This window comes from Lethenteron reissneri, chromosome 15, assembly GCF_015708825.2.
Source record: "Lethenteron reissneri isolate LAM-NWPU_2019-01 chromosome 15, ASM1570882v1, whole genome shotgun sequence".
NCBI lineage: Eukaryota > Metazoa > Chordata > Hyperoartia > Petromyzontiformes > Petromyzontidae > Lethenteron > Lethenteron reissneri.
Window position 1 is genome coordinate 10,471,221 of NC_083793.1, and position 18,240 is coordinate 10,489,460.

An 18,240-nucleotide genomic window follows, 5' to 3' on the forward strand; every position below is an offset into this window, starting at 1 on the left:
ACTTCACCTCCCCCCACACACACACCCACGTCTAATTATATTCGTTAAGAATCAACAGATGAGTGCGATTGATTGATCGGTGCAAGGAGATTGACGTGTTGGAGCCATTGCTGCAACGATCATCATAATATCGATCCATCAGCCAACGAATCGATTTGATATTTTGGACAAGGAAACGTCGCGCGTGGGTGGAGCGGTGGCGCAGTGGTTGGGTCTTATGGGTCGCTCTCCTTCATCCTGCGCTCGTGTCACGCACAACATGACACGCACACACAGAACAAGATCCCCCGTATAGCCTTGAGAGACTGTTGGGGCAAGTGCTGTTAGCGAGCGCCTATGAAGGCCGGCACGACGCACGAGGGGGCGGGTGACCAACACCGCGTCCGGCCGCCTTTGTCTCCCGAGTGGCGATGTTTACAACACACCGCACCAGGTACTCATTTGAGACTGAGTTGACCTAGGGGAGGCCCAGGACAGGTTCAAATAATAGTCGCTGGTGTTGGCCATGAGCCGGAATCGAACTCGGGTCGGCGCACGAACCGCTACACTACCGCTCCCCACTAGTTAATACACACACAGCACACGTATACCGCGCACACGCATAACACACACGCACAGCACAGACACAAAGACAAATATTCCCCGTAAAGCATGAACAGACTGTTGGGGAAAGTGCTGCTAGCGAGCACACACATTAACGCACACGGCACGCCCACACACATCACCTACATAACACACGATGCACATGCACAGGAGCACACGTACATAACACGCATACACATTAACACGAAGACATTAACACATTCACGTAGCAACAACAACAACCGCCATTCGCCACTAAGTGGCGGTGACGTCACCACGACACTTGTGCCAGGCTATGTGCACCTTGAGGCCACGTTAAGTGTCCTCACGTAGCTTACATCCATACACACGCACGCGCACGCAGCGCACACTGAAAGGACAGCCAGGGCGCCACGAGTCGCTCGCCTGTCTGTGCAGGTGATCGTCGCTTTGTTGCGTCAGAGCTCCATTCAATTGTTGCGCGCACCTGTCGGCAGGGTTGGGGGAGGTGGGGGGAGGGGAGGTGAGGGAGGGTCAAGTCAACGAATCTGACCCGCATCTCTCTGTAAAAGCATATACCGCGTGTGTGTGTGTGTATATATATAGGGTCAGAAATATAAAAAAATAGTCTCATCGGCCTATTGGCTTTTCAGACCAATCGTATCCAGCAATAGCGCCAGCCGCGGCATCTGTTTATTATCCAGCAAGCAGGAAGGAAGGCGGCCGGGCGGGCGGGCGGCCGGGCGGGCGGTCGTGCTCTGAACCGGTTTCGGAGTTGATGCGCGGAGAGAAATTGTCGCTGGCTCGCACGGGACGCACCGGCTCCCTCTTGTTCGCTCATCTCGACAACTAGAGGCGGCGGAGGCGGCACGTGCGGACATCCAGCGGTGGGACGAGGCGCTGCGCAAGCGCGAGATGCACGTGGGCCCCCTCGCACGCACGCACGGACGCCGTCTAATACACACGGCGGCGCCGAGATGACGGGCACGACGAGCGCGTGGCTGGCGTAAATAAACTCTCGCGATGGGTACGCGGAGTCGGGGCTAGGGAACGGTGGCGCGGTGTTGCGCGCACCGCGCTATAAAACCCACGAGTTAGATTCCACACACGGATACAATTATGATGATGAAAATAAACACGATTTATAACGCGCGCACATTATTTAAGAATCGGACGCAGTGTTTGATCACGAACTCTGAGGCACAGAGTCAGAGCTCAGAGTCTGTCGTACGATGGCCTGGACATGCGAGAGCCTGGATTGGGGAGCGCCTAGACAGGTGAGAGCCTGGACAGGTGAGAGACTGGACTGATGAGTGCCTGGACTGGTGAGTGCCATACAGCCCATGCTATAAACCAAAGACCAAAATCCCTCGTATAGACTTTTGACGGGGTGTCATGGTAAGTGCTGTTCGCGAGCACCTATGAAGGCCATTCATGCGCACGAGGAGGTGGGTGTGCCAACACCTCGCCCAGCCGCCTTTGTCTCCCAGGTTCTGATGTTTACACACCGCAACAGGCACTCATTGAAGGCTGAGTCGACCTTGGGTAGCCCGGAATCGGTTCACATTCTCCACTGTTATCAGTCGTAAGCGTGAGTCGAATTCGGGTCACCGGGATCGGAGTGCAGCGCGCTAACCACTGTGCCAGGCTATGCTTATACCGTTAACTCCACACACACACGCGCGCACACACAGACTGATGCGTATACACAGACCCGTACGTGAATTCACACGCAAACACGGTACACAAATACACACACACTGATGCATACACACAGACCAGTACGTGAATTCACACGCAAACACGGTACACAAGTACACACACACTGAAGCGGTGTGTAAACATCAGCCTGGCACCGGTGGAGACGAATTCGGCCAGGCGTGGTTCCGAACACCCCACAACCGCCTTGTTCGCTACGCCGTGCCGTTAAAGGTGCTTGGTAATACAAACACAAAGATCTCCCCTAGTGGTCCAGGCAGACTGTTAGGGAAATTGCTTTTAACGAGCAACTATGAAGGCCGGCACGGCGCACAAGGGGGGGGGGGAGGTGTGTGGCCAGGACTACGCCCGGCCGCCTTTGTCTCCCTAGTTGCGATGATTACACGCTGCATCAGGTAGTCATTTGAGGCTGAGTCGACTTAGAGAGGCCCAGATCCAGTTCATATAATCGTCGCTGGTGTTGGCCGTAAGCGGAAATTGAACTCGGGTCACCGGGTTCGTAGCGCAGCCCATTAACCACTACACTACCGCTCCCCACCACTACGCAACGACAAGACAAAGGTCCTCCATATAGCCTCAACATATTTGTGAGGCTGTTAGCGAGCACCTCCGAAGGCCGGAACGAAGAACCGAGGGGTTGGAGTGGCCAGTCTTAGGCTCAACCGCCTTTGTTCTTCATACCAACATCTATCCATATGGAGGGACATCGCGGCATGTCGCTGTGCTGTGCTGGCCCGAGAGAAACACGGCGTGCGATGTAACGACATCGCGGACACCACAATGGTATGGGTGTATTACCGGCCCTAGAGGGGCCCGCTGAGCGCTGATTGATAGCGCTGGATGGCACCACGCGTGGCGTGCAGTGCCGCCCCTTACATGATAGGGTGTGGGAGTGCCGGCCATAGAAATGGGGTTACTAAAGGACGTGGCACTCTGGGTGACCCGAGAGGACACGTGACCGGTTAAGTCTACAAAGGGCACAAGTGGGGGCTAGGGGCAGTCACATGGTCGGGGTCCAGATCCTGCTAGAGGATTCTAGAAGGTGGTCATTGCCAAAGGTGGAGCCAGCCACGCCGCATAGGATATTAGCCAGGTCCCCCAGAGGGGCCAGCGTTGTTGTTCATCTTTAAGAAACCTTCGTCTACGTTCTACGTTCTACCGAGTCTCCAACACGTGGACCAGGACCCAAGCTGTGGTCCGGTCCATTGTAGCAGTTACATTATGACTAGTGTAGTTAGCCTGGTGGTCACCACCATAGGTTGTTATTCTGTAAAGGGGCAGTTACCCCATGTGTTGGTGTTAAATAAATGTGTTGCCTCAATGAGTACATCTGCGACTCAGTTTAACTCACTACAACTGGTGTCAGAAGTGGCCAAACGTTTTTTTGTAAGCTAGCTGAGTTAGGTTATGTTTACGCAAAGCAGACGACATACCAGGATGTGAGACGATGAAGACGACAAAGTTATCCCTCATACAGCCCCGGGGATGGCGACCCCGGAGAAAGGGAATGAGGTGCCGTCGGCAGAGCAGCGCGTCGACCATCAATGTGACAGCTCACCGACGTCAGGGAGGGAGCGCCACACAGCCCACTCCTGCCTTGCAGAACTCCTCCAAGCTGCAGCGTCGATCGTCCACCGTGAAGAGCCAGCAGTCGAGGAGAGAGCAACAGAGCCGCGCCGGACTGAACATCCCGTCGCCGTTTCCCGCCAATGGGGAACCTCCGTGGCGCAGCCCACGCAAGCGGCCACCATTTTGCTTGAGGAACGGAGCAAGGAGCCCGCCAAATCTGAGACTGCATTGAGTTCACCTGTGAACATTCCATCTCTCCGGCGACGACTGCCCTTCGTTAAATAATTTACAGCTGCCGGAGGCGACTGGGTGGCCTTCAAGCGCAGGTTCCTGATGAACAGCGACTTGGCAGGGTGGACGTAGGTGGAGGTGCTGGAAGCGCTGCCCGCCGCGCTTGATGACAACACCTCAGCAGCGTTTCTCACCATCCCGCCGTCGGAGAGGGCCACACTGCATCACGCCTTTGCTCAGATGCCAGCAATCTATGAGCCGCCGTCGAATGTGTGCCATAAGTTCGCTGCTTGGAGGAGGGGGGAAGCCAAGACGCTCCTCGCCTTCCATAGCAAAGGCTGCCTTCGTGAAGATGGACCACGATGGAGTCGACTCGCTGGTCCTCGAGAGACTGTTGACGTTGGCGAAGGACCTCAACATCATCCTGCCGGCCATCGATGAGGACGATTTTTCTTCTCTCAAGGTTGCAAGATGCATCCAGGCACAACAGCTCTTGCAACGGCATAAGGGTTTGGCGGCGTGTACTGCGCCTCGTAATTCAGGGAGAGCGACGGACCCGGACAAAACCGTGTGCGTGCGTTCTTGGCTGACCCCCACGTCGGTGAAGGAGGTGCGGAGTTTCATTGGTTTTGCGTCTTATTACCATCGTTTTGTCACCAGTTTCGCCACTATCGCCAAACCTTTTCACGCCTTGACGGCAAAGGGTCAGAAGTTCCATTAGGGGGAGGAGGAGGCCGCATTTGTTGCGCTCCGGGATGGCTTGGTGAACGCCCCTCCCCTCCGATACCCCGACTTTTTCTTGCCGTTCGTCCTTGCTACGGACACTAGCAACACTGGAATTGGCGCTGTTCTGTCTCAAGTCGCGGATGGCTTGGAGAGTGTATAAGCATATGGCAGCAGAGTGCTGTCTCCAGCCGAACAACAGTACTGTGTCACATGCCGGGAACTTTTGGCTATAGCTTTTTTTGCAGCAGCAGTATCGCCCCTATCTTTATGGCAGACGCTGAGGTGTGTTCTAACCATGCAGCCCTACAGTACGTGCTGTGTATTGAACAGCCGTCTGGCCAACTTTCACGTTGGTTGGAAGTCTTGCAGGACTATTCTTTTACTGTCTCCTACCGCAAAAGTACCCGACACACGAACGCGGATGCCCTGTCGCGATTGCCAACGAGCGACAGGTGCGCATGTTTCTCGGGCTCGGGACGCTGTAAAACACCTGCCGAGGTCTCGCCCCCTCCCCTTGCGGCGTCGGTCGAAGTTGACACCCCTGAAGAAGCCGATGGTCCTGAGGCGCGTGATGCCGTTATTGGCTTGGACCATGCAGAGTGGGGACGCCTCCAGATTGAGGACGCTTCCCTGTTAAAGTTATGACGCCATATCAAGGGGGCGGACGGGGATGAGGATTGACGGGGAGTAGTCTCCGTCATCCTCAGAGGCGGATTGCTCATGCATTGGGATGGAGGGTTACGCCATTAAAACATCGTCGTGCCCACTGCCCTGCACGGTAAAATCATCTGGGCGGTGCACGAGCGACTACTGCACATGGGTGTGCATAAGACACTTACCACACTTAAGCTCCACATCTTCTGGCCCCGTATGGCGGAAGATGTCGCTATTGTATTGAAGGGTGTGTGCAGTGCGCTCGCCAAAAACCCCCGTCTAAACCCTGTTGTCCACCATTACCCCGTGTGTTGGTGTTATATAAATGTGTTGCCTCTAAGAATACGTCTGCGACTCAGTTGAACTCACTACACATGCATACAAACACACACACACACACACATCGCTGGATGTCACCATGCTGTGGGTGCAGTATCGGCCCTAGAGGGGCACGGTGTGCGGTGTAGCAACATCGCCGGATACCACAATGTTGTGGGTGTAGTACTGGCCCTAGAGGGGCAGGTGTGCGCTGAATAATAGCGCTGGATGGCACCATGCTGTAAGTGCAGTGCCAGCCCTACAGGACAGGGTGTGTGGGTGCCGGCCGAAGGATGATGTTGTGTGAGGCCATGGCACTCTGGTTGACCCGGGAGGACACGTGACCAGTTGAGTTGACAGAGGGGCCCCAAGAGGGGGCTAGGGGGTCACGTGATTGGGACCCAGATCCTTCCCGAGGATTCTGGAAGGTGGACGTGGCCAAGGGCGGAGCCGGCCATGCCACAGAGAATATAAGCCGCGTCCCTAGAGGGACCAGGGTTGTTGTTGATCCTGGAAGAAACCCTTCACCTACAATCTCTGTTCAACGAGTCTCCAACACATGGACCCGGGCCGAAGTCGTTGGTCACGGTCCGGTGTAACAGTTACGTAGTAGCTAGTGTAGTTAGCCGGGTGGTCACCACTTTAGGTTGTTATTCTGTTAAGGGGAAGTTACCCCGTGTGTTGGAACTGAATCAAATGTGTTGCCTACAAGTCTATGTCTGCAACTCAGTTGAACCCATTACACATACATACATACAAACACACACACACACATCTATCCATACACACAGACACATCTATCCATACATATGTTCTGCAATAGAACCACACGGAGACGAGGAACACGATAAGGGCTGTTGCCGTTTTATTAAATCCCTGTTACACTCCACACTCTATGCTCACACCAGTGTAGGTACTCTCTATCTCGGTCCTTACCCCGGACCCTGATCAATATTTGATCCTACCCTCAACTATCCCGATGGGCTCTCTCGCTGAGCGAAGGTTCAGCCAATACCTCCCCGTGACGAGGAGAGAGAGATCCTCTTCCAGCCAATCCTTTACGCCACACTACAGGACCTTACCCTCGGCTATCCCCCTTGGCTCCCTCCAGCCGATCCTTCCCCTGGCTCCCCACAACGACCACGCCTCCGTCACGGGGTCCCCCTTCAGAACCCCTCGGGCGGCTCCTCCCCCCAGCTTGGACCCGCCTTGGCTCCCGAAGGTCCCTCTTACATCACCCGTGACATGACGTCATCCTTGACTCCTTCTGTTCGTCCCCTCATGGTTACTCACAATACTCCTCTACACATACAAACACACACACACATCTATCTACACACACACACATCTATCCACACACACACACATCTATCCATACATACACACACACATCTATCCATACATACAAACACACAAACACATCTATTCATACACACACACAGGCGAGCTCCCTGTTCATCCCATGAGACGTAGGCAAAGGTTCATCGAGACCCCGTGATCCCGACAGGTGCGTGTGAGTGCCCAGGTAAAGCGGCGCGTGCGTCATTCGGGTGCCGGGGGACGGTGCAGAGCGAGTAACCGCGCCCTGCACAAACTGCGAGGTTCACGCTGCGACGTTCACGCGGCAGGGTTCACACGGCAGGGTTCACAGGGCAGGGTTCACGCTGTGACGTTCACGTGGCGGGGTTCACGTGGCAGGGTTCACACGGCAGGGTTCACGCTGTGACCTTCACGTGGCGGGGTTTACACGGCAGGGTTCATGCGGCAGGGTTCACGCTGTGACCTTCACGTGGCAGGGTTCACGCTGTGACCTTCACGTGGCGGGGTTCACACGGCAGGGTTCATGCGGCAGGGTTCACGCTGTGACCTTCACGTGGCAGGGTTCACGCTGTGACCTTCACGTGGCGGGGTTCACGCGGCAGGGTTCATGCAGCAGGGTTCACGCTGTGACCTTCACGTGGCGGGGTTCACGCGGCAGGGTTCACGCTGTGACGTTCACGTGGCGGGGTTCACGCTGTGACCTTCACGTGGCGGGGTTCACGCTGTGACCTTCACGTGGCGGGGTTCACGCTGTGACCTTCACGTGGCAGGGTTCACGCTGTGACCTTCACGTGGCGGGGTTCACGCGGCAGGGTTCACACGGCAGGGTTCACGCTGTGACGTTCACGTGGCAGGGTTCACGCTGTGACCTTCACGTGGCGGGGTTCACACGGCAGGGTTCACGCGGCAGGGTTCACGCTGCGAGGTGCAAGCAAGCAAACCCTGGACCGGTTTCGACATTCTGGGTCTCATCAGCAGAATGTTATTTTCAACAACATCTAATTCAGCAGCATTTCTTTGACAAGCATGACTCTGATGAGACCCTGCAGCTTGAAACCGGTGCATAATTTGCTTGGTTAAACTAATTTTGCTTGATAAAATTGGTCTCAGAAGCCGACAGGCTGATGGACTAAGACATATACTGTGGAGATGCAGGACTGAGATCAAGCCTATCTTTAGTTTTATTCATGAAGTTCCAAGCTAGTGCATGATGAGGTTGTGCACAGAGTTAGCCTGATAACTTTAATCTAAATTGTCTTATGGTTGTTATTGTTTGACATGCACCTCAATGGGATTTTTGCACACAGTGTTGAAATACGGTGTTTTTTCTGGAAGACTTTGCTGTTTTTTTGGATTTTTTTGTTTGCGCGTCGTCACTTTAAGATGTTCTTTGTTCATGTTTTTGTTTGTTGCGGTTGCACCCGATTCAAGAGCCGCATAGCTCACAGGGTTATACCTAATAAATGAAACTGAAACGATTGACCGCGTAGCCCAGAAGTCAGAGACACTGAGCATGCGCCGCTTGATGACCTGGGTTCGAATCCGGGTTCCAGATTAAATTGATTCAGAAACTGGAGTGAGTTGATTGTTTCGGCCCGGTCACCAAATGACTGCACAAAATAATAACCAAGTCACATTCCGTTTTGGCTTCACATTAAAACCAAAAATATGATTCGAAGGACCTGCTGTAAAGTATAATTGTTTGAAACAAGACAGTTTGGACAATAAGGATGAAACCTATGACCAAGTCGGCCCAAAATGAGCCCGATATCGCAAGCTAAGCGGGATTGCGCCTGGCTAGTGCTGGGATGGGACACCGCTGTGTCCAAGGAACAGGCGTCATCGGAGCTTGGCGCAGGAGAGGGAAATGCAGTCGCATCCACCGTTGTACTGTACTATGCCCACCCACGTCTACGCTCCCCGCCTTCACCACAGTGGGTTCATTGACAGCGGCGGCTCTTCCAGGATAATTAAATTCCAGATGTTCCTACTCTTGTTTATACAAGGTGGGGGGGGGGAGCCACAGAGCTTCTATTTAGAGTTTTAGACGTATCACTCATTACACTGTACACACCATGTAATGATAATAATATACTTATTTATCCATTACTCACGTCTAATATACACAGACGATCCCGGCTTGCTGGTCATGAAACTAAAATGACGCTCCGTCCACCGCTGAATGAAACAAAAAAAAAATCCCTCGTGTAGCCTTTAACGGACTGTTGGGGCAAGTTCTGTTGGCAAGCACCTATGACGCGGTTGGTGTGGCCAACGCCACGCCCGGCCGCCTTTGTTTCCCCTGTGCTGACGTTTACACACCGCACAAGGTACTTATTTCAGGCTGAGTCTACCTAGGAGAGGCCCAGGACCGGTTCAGATATTCGTCACTGGTGTTGAGCCGTGAGCGGGAATCGAACTCGGGCCACCGGGTTCGTAGCGTTAGTACGCGAAGCACTGCACTACCGCTGGATGCAACAATCCATCCCGCACGCGAGCCCACAATCGTCGCTCCATCTCCACGGTGATCGTCCCCTTTGGATGCCATTCGCTCCTTTTGGATGCCATTCCGTCGCTGGTCTCGACCGCCGGCCAGAAACGTGCGTTTGGGATTACTTAGATTAGTTCGCTATTATACATGTCCAAGTGATAAGGGGCCGTCCATAAATGACGTCACGCACCTGGGGGGTGGAGTCAGACATTTGTGACGATGTGTGACGAGGGGGGGGGGGGTGAGAAATATAGACAACACGTTCTACTTAATTAAATACAACATCAGATTGCAGTGCCACATTAAATACGCACTACAATGACAATAGTTTAAAGCGATTTGAAGCATATTTATATATATTTTGGGAGGGGGGCAGAGCTTTGTGACGTCATATTTGAGGGGGATCTGACTTTTTGTGACGCCGTGCGACGAAGGGGGGGGGGGGGGGTCAAAAATCGTCCAAAATCGCGTGACGTCATTTATGGACGGCCCCTAAGCCACTGCGTTGAGCTGTCATTTGTGGCCAAGTCACTTCTGAAAAAGAGGCTAATAGCTGAGTGGGTTTTACCTGGTAAGATACGGACAGTTTATTTTTATTTCTATATAAGTGGTTTGTTTACCTTTTCTATATTTTGCACTCCTTTCGTGTTTTTGTGTTATTTGTAGGTGTCACTTTCTGACCTGCCCCTACTGGACATCTGTGAAAAAGAGCTTTACAGTCTAAATAAAGATTCTGATTCTGACTTATCCCTTGCAAGTGACCTACACGTCCTGCTCAAGCCAAATCACCGTTCACAACAGCCCGTGAGATGCCTCAAACCTGCGCATGTCCTCTCAGCTACGTGCTCTCCCTCTCTCTCTCGCATTCGGCCCTCGGCATCCTGTCCTGCTGGTGTAAATAGGTCGCACGCGTAGGTCGCCTGTTCGTTCTCCAGGCGCGGCAGTATAGATGTGTACACCACAGTTAGTCCAGGGATCAGCAACCAGAACAACAAGCAGAGCCATATTTTTATGAATTTGGTAAAAAAAAAACTCAATATATCAAGAGCCGCAATGCACGTGAATAGGAGACGGTCATTTATAAGTGACGTCATTAGGCAGTCATTAAAGAGCCGCGTGCCGACCCCTGGAGTTCGTCAATCGACAGGTTTTACGTTCGGTGTGGCAAAGTGTGGCTACTCCTACCTCTCCCAAGACGTTTGGGCAGCTTGTGAGCGTAAACCAAAACACACATCCAGACGGGCCCTGTTGAACTGCCTCTAGTGGAGACCCTTCACCTGCAGTGGCGTGAGCCAGCAGTTGCAGCGCGGCGCCTTTACCTTCGATTGTGCCCTCGATCACACCCCCCCCCCCCCCAATGTGAGGCGGTGACGGGGCGCCACCTGCCGGCCGCTTCTCCCCTTGCATGGCGTCTCTCACCTGTAGAGGTCTCCCTCACCTGTGGTGCTGTTCACACCCGTGGTGGTGTCCACACCTGTGGTGGTGTCCCACACCCCGAGGGCCGCGGCTCCTAAATCCTGCGGAGAGCGGAGTGAGAGAGAGGGGGAGGAAGCTACAGAGACAGAAACCCCCCCCCACCCGTATAGGCTTAACAGACTGTTGGGGCAAGTGCTGTTAGCGAGCACCTATGAAGGGCCGGCACGGTACACGAGGGGGTGGGTGGCTAGCACCACGCCCGGCCGCCTTTGTCTCCCCAGTGGCGATGTTTACGCACCAAGTACTCATTTGAGGCTGAGTCGACATAGGAAACCGGTTCACATAACCCTCCATCACCGGTGCTGCTGGGCCGTGAGTGGGGGAATCGAACCCGTGTGGGGGCCGAGTTAGTGTGCGCTTGATCACTCCGCCACCGCTCCCCCTCCACAGAGGAGGGAGAGCTGCCAGCCGGAGAGAGTGGTTGGTAGTGCCCGTGTGCGCTTAACCACTCCGCCACCACTCCCCCTCCACAGAGGGAGAGTTGCCAGCCAGAGAGAGTGGTTGGTAGTGCCCGTGTGCGCTTAACCACTCCGCCACCGCTCCCCCTCCACAGAGGGAGAGCTGCCAGCCAGAGAGAGTGGTTGGTAGTGCCCGTGTGCGCTTAACCACTCCGCCACCGCTCCCCCTCCACAGAGGAGGGAGAGCTGCCAGCCGGAGAGAGTGGTTGGTAGTGCCCGTGTGCGCTTGATCACTCCGCCACCGCTCCCCCTCCACAGAGGAGGGAGAGCTGCCAGCCAGAGAGAGTGGTTGGTAGTGCCCGTGTGCGCTTGACCACTCCGCCACCGCTCCCCCTCCACAGAGGAGGGAAAGCTGCCAGCCAGAGAGAGTGGTTGGTAGTGCCCGTGTGCGCTTGATCACTCCGCCACCGCTCCCCCTCCACAGAGGAGGGAGAGCTGCCAGCCAGAGAGAGTGGTTGGTAGTGCCCGTGTGCGCTTAACCACTCCGCCACCGCTCCCCCTCCACAGAGGAGGGAGAGCTGCCAGCCGGAGAGAGTGGTTGGTAGTGCCCGTGTGCGCTTGATCACTCCGCCACCGCTCCCCCTCCACAGAGGAGGGAGAGCTGCCAGCCAGAGAGAGTGGTTGGTAGTGCCCGTGTGCGCTTGACCACTCCGCCACCGCTCCCCCTCCACAGAGGAGGGAAAGCTGCCAGCCAGAGAGAGTGGTTGGTAGTGCCCGTGTGCGCTTAACCACTCCGCCACCACTCCCCCTCCACAGAGGGAGAGTTGCCAGCCAGAGAGAGTGGTTGGTAGTGCCCGTGTGCGCTTAACCACTCCGCCACCACTCCCCCTCCACAGAGGGAGAGTTGCCAGCCAGAGAGAGTGGTTGGTAGTGCCCGTGTGCGCTTAACCACTCCGCCACCGCTCCCCCTCCACAGAGGAGGGAGAGCTGCCAGCCGGAGAGAGTGGTTGGTAGTGCCAGTGTGCGCTTAACCACTCCGCCACCGCTCCCCCTCCACAGAGGAGGGAGAGCTGCCAGCCGGAGAGAGTGGTTGGTAGTGCCAGTGTGCGCTTGACCACTCCGCCACCGCTCCCCCTCCACAGAGGGAGAGCTGCCAGCCGGAGAGAGTGGTTGGTAGTGCCCGTGTGCGCTTAACCACTCCGCCACCACTCCCCCTCCACAGAGGGAGAGTTGCCAGCCAGAGAGAGTGGTTGGTAGTGCCCGTGTGCGCTTAACCACTCCGCCACCGCTCCCCCTCCACAGAGGGAGAGCTGCCAGCCAGAGAGAGTGGTTGGTAGTGCCCGTGTGCGCTTAACCACTCCGCCACCGCTCCCTCTCCACAGAGGAGGGAGAGCTGCCAGCCGGAGAGAGTGGTTGGTAGTGCCAGTGTGCGCTTGACCACTCCGCCACCGCTCCCCCTCCACAGAGGGAGAGTTGCCAGCCAGAGAGAGTGGTTGGTAGTGCCCGTGTGCGCTTAACCACTCCGCCACCGCTCCCCCTCCACAGAGGAGGGAAAGCTGCCAGCCAGAGAGAGTGGTTGGTAGTGCCCGTGTGCGCTTGACCACTCCGCCACCGCTCCCCCTCCACAGAGGAGGGAGAGCTGCCAGCCAGAGAGAGTGGTTGGTAGTGCCAGTGTGCGCTTAACCACTCCGCCACCGCTCCCCCTCCACAGAGGGAGAGTTGCCAGCCAGAGAAAGTGGTTGGTAGTGCCCGTGTGCGCTTAACCACTCCGCCACCGCTCCCCCGCCACAGAGGGAGCTGCCGGGCAAGAGGAAGAGCGGCTCGAGCCGGTGACGTCGCGGCGTCCTCACGAGCCGTGGCCATGGAGACGACGGTGGTGGTGGTGATGGTGATGACAACGCCGTCTCAAACAACGGCGTAGAGGGGCGAGCGAGAGGCGACATGAGGGGGCGAGCCGAGCGTGGCTCACGCAGAGAGCAGCCGCGGGGTTAGAGGCGCAGGTGAGTGTCGGGGTGGGGGGGGGGAGCAGAGGAGCGGTGGTGCAGCGGTTAGCGCTGCGCTGCGCTACGAACCCGGCGACCCGAGTTCGAATCCCGCTCACGGCCAACACCAGTGGCGATTATCTGAACCGGTTCTGGGCCTCCTCTCTAAGTAGACTCGGCCTCAAATGAGTACTTGATGCGATGTGTGCAAACATCGCCACTAGGGGAGACAAAGGCGGCCGGGCGTGGTGCTGTCCACCCACCTCCTCGTGTGCCGTGCCGGCCTTCATAGGTGCTACTCGCTAACAGCACTTGCCCCAACAGTCTGTTAAGGCTACACGGGTGATCTTTGTCTATGTTTGTGTGGGGGGGGGGGGCGAGTTCGATTCAGTAGCAGTGGCGAATATTTGAACGGCTCCTGGGCCTCCCCAAGGTCGACTCAGCCTCAAATGAGTACCTGGCGCGATGTGCAAACATCGCCCACTCGGGAGACAAAGGCGGCCCTGTATGATGCTGGCCACCCAGGCTACAGAGGGGATATATGTGTGCCTGTAAGTGACCATACTTCATTCATCACGTCCGTCACCGATTGGTAAAGGCGGGGCAGCATAGAAGCACGGCACAACAATGGTTCGCTGCACTGCCCTCTGCTGCTCACCACTGGGTACAGCCGCACAACCGCCTTAGAGCGCCTGCTTATGCTCGCTTTCGTCCAAGCCAGGCTCAAAGCCTGCTTAGCTTCGAGATGGGACGAGATCAGGCCAGTGACAACGAGCCATCACAACGTGGCGTCATCAACATCGATGGCCCATCGTTCACATCGCTATCATCACCTTCAAGTGCCAATGGCAACCCGATGCCCGTTTGCTGGTCAGCTGTCACTGGAGAGGCTGCCCCCTTTCAGATGAGATGCGATGGATGTAACGCGCTCTTGGGGAACATCGTGAATAACGCCGTATACTCGTCTCTCCGGCCACCTCGCTCCCGAGGCAGCACCTATATACCAAGAGGCAGAGGTGTGGACTCGAGTCATGTGACTTGGACTCGAGTCAGACTCGAGTCATGAATTTGATGACTTCAGACTCGACTTGGACTTGCATAACAATGACTTTGTCCCACCTCTGAGGTGTGGACTCGAGTCATGTGACTTGGACTCGAGTCAGACTCGAGTCATGAATTTGATGACTTCAGACTCGACTTGGACTTGCATAACAATGACTTTGTCCCACCTCTGCCAAGAGGTACTTTGCTGCTGCTGCTGCTTCTGTTGTTGTTGCTGCTGCTCCAACGGCCGGAGCAGACCAAACTGCCGCCGGGAAACGCTTGACACCCGGGCGTTTGCTATGCGGGCAACTTTGCCAGTTTGCTCTGCCGCAGGGGAACGATTTTGGCTATCGTCAGGTCACGGGTTCGGTCGGCGCACGCACGCACGACTACGCCTCTCGTGTTGTGTTGTTGTGTTGTGTTGTTGTGTTGTGTTGTTGTGTTGCTGCTGTTGGTTTTGACAGTGGAGGGGTAGCCGGCGTGGTCGGTGTCGCCCAGCGGTTACGGCTACTGCACTGTGACACCCTGGCCACCTGAATTCAATTCCCGGCCACGGCCATCATCAATTGGCGAGTTGATACCCGGAATCGGCCCCGTCACCTTCCAGCCATCGTTCAACAACGAGCGACCGACCAGTGCGGCGAAGCTTGGTCAAAGAGCCCCGATAACCAACGCAGGCTGGTCTCTGCAGAACATTATTTTGATTCCCGGCAACGGCTAGCATCAGTGGCGAGTAATACCTTGAACCGGTCTTGGCACACAAACACCCCCCCTCTCCTACCCACAACCTTTTACCAACCCCACACTGACCAGCCTTGTGAAGTATGGTCAAACAATTCATAATCAACGTTTTAGGGTTAGATCGCGTCATTTATAAATGTGTCGTAACCCTCCACCACCCGACACGGCCAATCAGCAAAAAAGTGTCACGTTGACAAAAAACAAATAGTTCACGGCTTTCGCCCACCGGTGTGTTGAAGCATGAAGCCACACCATTTACAGTGAACTATTTGTCTTTTGTCAACGTGACACTTTTTTGCTGATTGGCCGTGTCGGGTGGTGGAGGGTTACGACACATTTATAGATAACGCGATCTAACCCAAAAACGTTGATTATGAATAATATTGGTCGCGAAAGCCTACGTGTTAAAATGGTCAAACAACCCTGTACATTTGGGCAATGCCATGGATTGAACACTGTATTCAGCTTTCATTGTACACACTCGTTCAGGATTATGGCGAGGCAATCCACCAGGCACGTGGTGAGCGCAGGGGCTTAGCTGGAGCTAAGCACGTGGCCAGGTCACGTCGGGTCGGGCTCAGGGGTCAGGTTGGAGGGAAGGTCACCTCGCGTTGAGAGAGCTATAAATATATAACTCAAGTTGCATGGCTGTTAAGCCCTTAGCGACTACCTTATAACATACCAATTCAGACCTTATTGGTCACCCCGTGCCCTTATAAATCTCAACGTTCATCCTACAAAGTCCCATCACAAGGGAGAAACACAAACAAATAAACACAAACAGGTTTTTGCCCGTATAGAAACGGCTGTATGCCGTATGGACCTGAAAACTCAATTTCCCTGTACAAGAATACGGATAAAACGTATGGGTTGACAGCTATGAAGGTGATATGTTGATGGTTGTATGGTGTAATGTGTTGCTATGATGATGGGTTTTTGGTTTTATTACGTGATGGTGTGATAGGTTCACATGTTACTAGGTTGACGGTGTAATGGTTTAATAGTGTGACGTTGTTTTGGTATGATGGCGTGACGGTATGATTATGTTATGGTATTATGGTATGTATGGTGATGATATGATGGAATGATGATGTGGTCTGACGGTAAAATAGTGTAATTATGTGATGGTGTGATGGTATAATGGCGTGACCACCGATGCCACGTGTCTGTCCCAGCTGCCAGTCCACGTGGCCAATGAGAGGCCCCGATGAAGCGGACGGGAGCTCCACCCGCCCCAAGACCTCCCCCCCCGCCCCCCCGCCCAGATCCAGGTCCCTCGCTCAAGGTGAGGTGGACATCAGCATCATCATCAGCAGCAGCATCATCAGCATCATCATCAGCAGTATCATCAGCAGCATCATCAGCATCATCAGCAGCAGCATCAGCAGCAACAACATCATCAACAGCATAATTAGCAGCATCATCCTCAGCAGAATCATCATCAGCAGCAGCATCAGCAGCAGCATCATCATCATCAGCAGCAGCATCATCAGCAGCATCATCATCAGCAGAGGGTAACGCAGTGGTAAAGCTCGTGCCTCACAGCAATAAGCGCCTGGGTTTAATTAACGACTCGCCTGGGCGTCATGCTGCGTGTAGAGTTTGTACGTTCTCCCCTGTTCTGTGGAGTGCGCGTGAGTGAGTGGTCGAGCGTGGTGCTGGCCACCCCCACCCCCTCGTGTGTGCCGTCCCAGGCTTTATAGTTGCTCGCTAACAGCAATTGCCCCAACAGTCCGTTTAGTGAGTTTGGGGGGGGGGAGGTGGCGGTACTGCATAAAGAAAACGTGGTGCGCTACAAACCCAGCGATCCGAGTTCGATTCCTGCTCACGGCCAACATTGGTGACGATTATCTTAACCGATTGTGGGCCTCCCTGAGGTATACTCAACTCCAAATGAGTCCAGTACCTGGATGTTCTCCCCCTGTTCTGCATGGGTTTCCTGCAGGTTGTCCGGTTTTTCTGCTTGAGCTAAAAAAACACAAACAATGGAACTGGCATTGACCAAACATCCCAATCCCAACATATTACCTGCAAATTACTCAGTTGGAATCTACAAAGCAATCACTGTCCCTTACATCTGTGAAAACATGGCAGGACCCTCCTAAACAAGACTCGATGTTCATTGAGGCTTTCCTGGGTAAATAAGAACACAAATGCTGTTGCTGCTACATATGACGCTGATGATGACGACGACGCGTGTGTTCGTGTTGTCGGAGGCGCTGCAATCAACCCGGAGCGACTGCGTCAGGCCAGGCAACTTGCCGAGCGAGCGATCAAGGTGTGTGCTGCATCACAAACACATTGCAGAGCATTTAAACGAAACAAAATTTTTTATTTTATTTTACCAGGTAAGGTCCACTGAGCTATTTTTGCAGAAGCGGCCTGGCTATCACAAGTGATCGCTCAACAAAGTGGGTTTATCATGTGGAAATTTAAAGCGGCCAAATAACTCTGAAGACGTGTTGCTTCTAAATTTGGAGGGAAAAAGCGGAGGACCCGGAGAAAATTTCACGCGACCACAGGGAGAACGTGAAAACTCCAAATATACAGCAGGCGTCAGGGTCGGGATGAAACCCACAACCTCCTGCATACCAGGCGAGGCAGTTAGCATCTCGCCACCGCGGCAATTTAATTGTCTTCACGTGAAATCAAGTTTATTTGTTTAGCCAGGTGAGAACTCAAGAGATCAGGATAGAGTCTCATTAGATTCTCGGGATGAAGTCTCAGGATAGAGTCTCATGTAGAGTCTAATTTAGAGTTTCAGGATAGAGTATCAGTTAGAGTCTCATTTAGAATATCATTTAGAGTCTCATTTAGAATCTCATTTAGAGTCTCAGGATAGAGTCTCATTTAGAGTCTCACAAAAATGACTTAAACAGGAATTAAGCAAATAGAAATCGGCACAAAAACAACAGTGTCGTCTCACACGAGAAACTAACAATTTTGCAGCGCAAATCGGCTCGGGCAGATCACATTTTAGACTGTTCAGAGCACGACAACTATTAACTTT

The 18,240-nt window shown here is 54.2% G+C and overlaps 1 protein-coding gene and 1 long non-coding RNA gene across 2 annotated transcripts in view; one reads left to right on the forward strand and one right to left on the reverse strand.

The window, feature by feature from the left end:
- Window positions 1-15,161, reverse strand: LOC133342703 (uncharacterized). The gene is made up of 3 exons (XR_009755176.1): window positions 14,279-15,161; window positions 11,009-11,106; window positions 1-1,048 (listed from the first exon to the last, which is right to left on the reverse strand). It is a non-coding gene; the product is annotated as an uncharacterized LOC133342703 (long non-coding RNA).
- The window catches only part of TTLL3 (tubulin tyrosine ligase like 3), a 23,280-nt gene continuing 18,311 nt past the window's right edge, over window positions 13,272-18,240 (forward strand). The window contains exons 1-3 of the mRNA XM_061552032.1: window positions 13,272-13,463; window positions 16,406-16,515; window positions 17,447-17,508. Of these exons, the coding sequence (XP_061408016.1) occupies window positions 16,425-16,515; window positions 17,447-17,508 (153 nt within the window). The 5' untranslated portion in view covers window positions 13,272-13,463; window positions 16,406-16,424. The remainder of the gene's footprint in view (window positions 13,464-16,405; window positions 16,516-17,446; window positions 17,509-18,240) is intronic.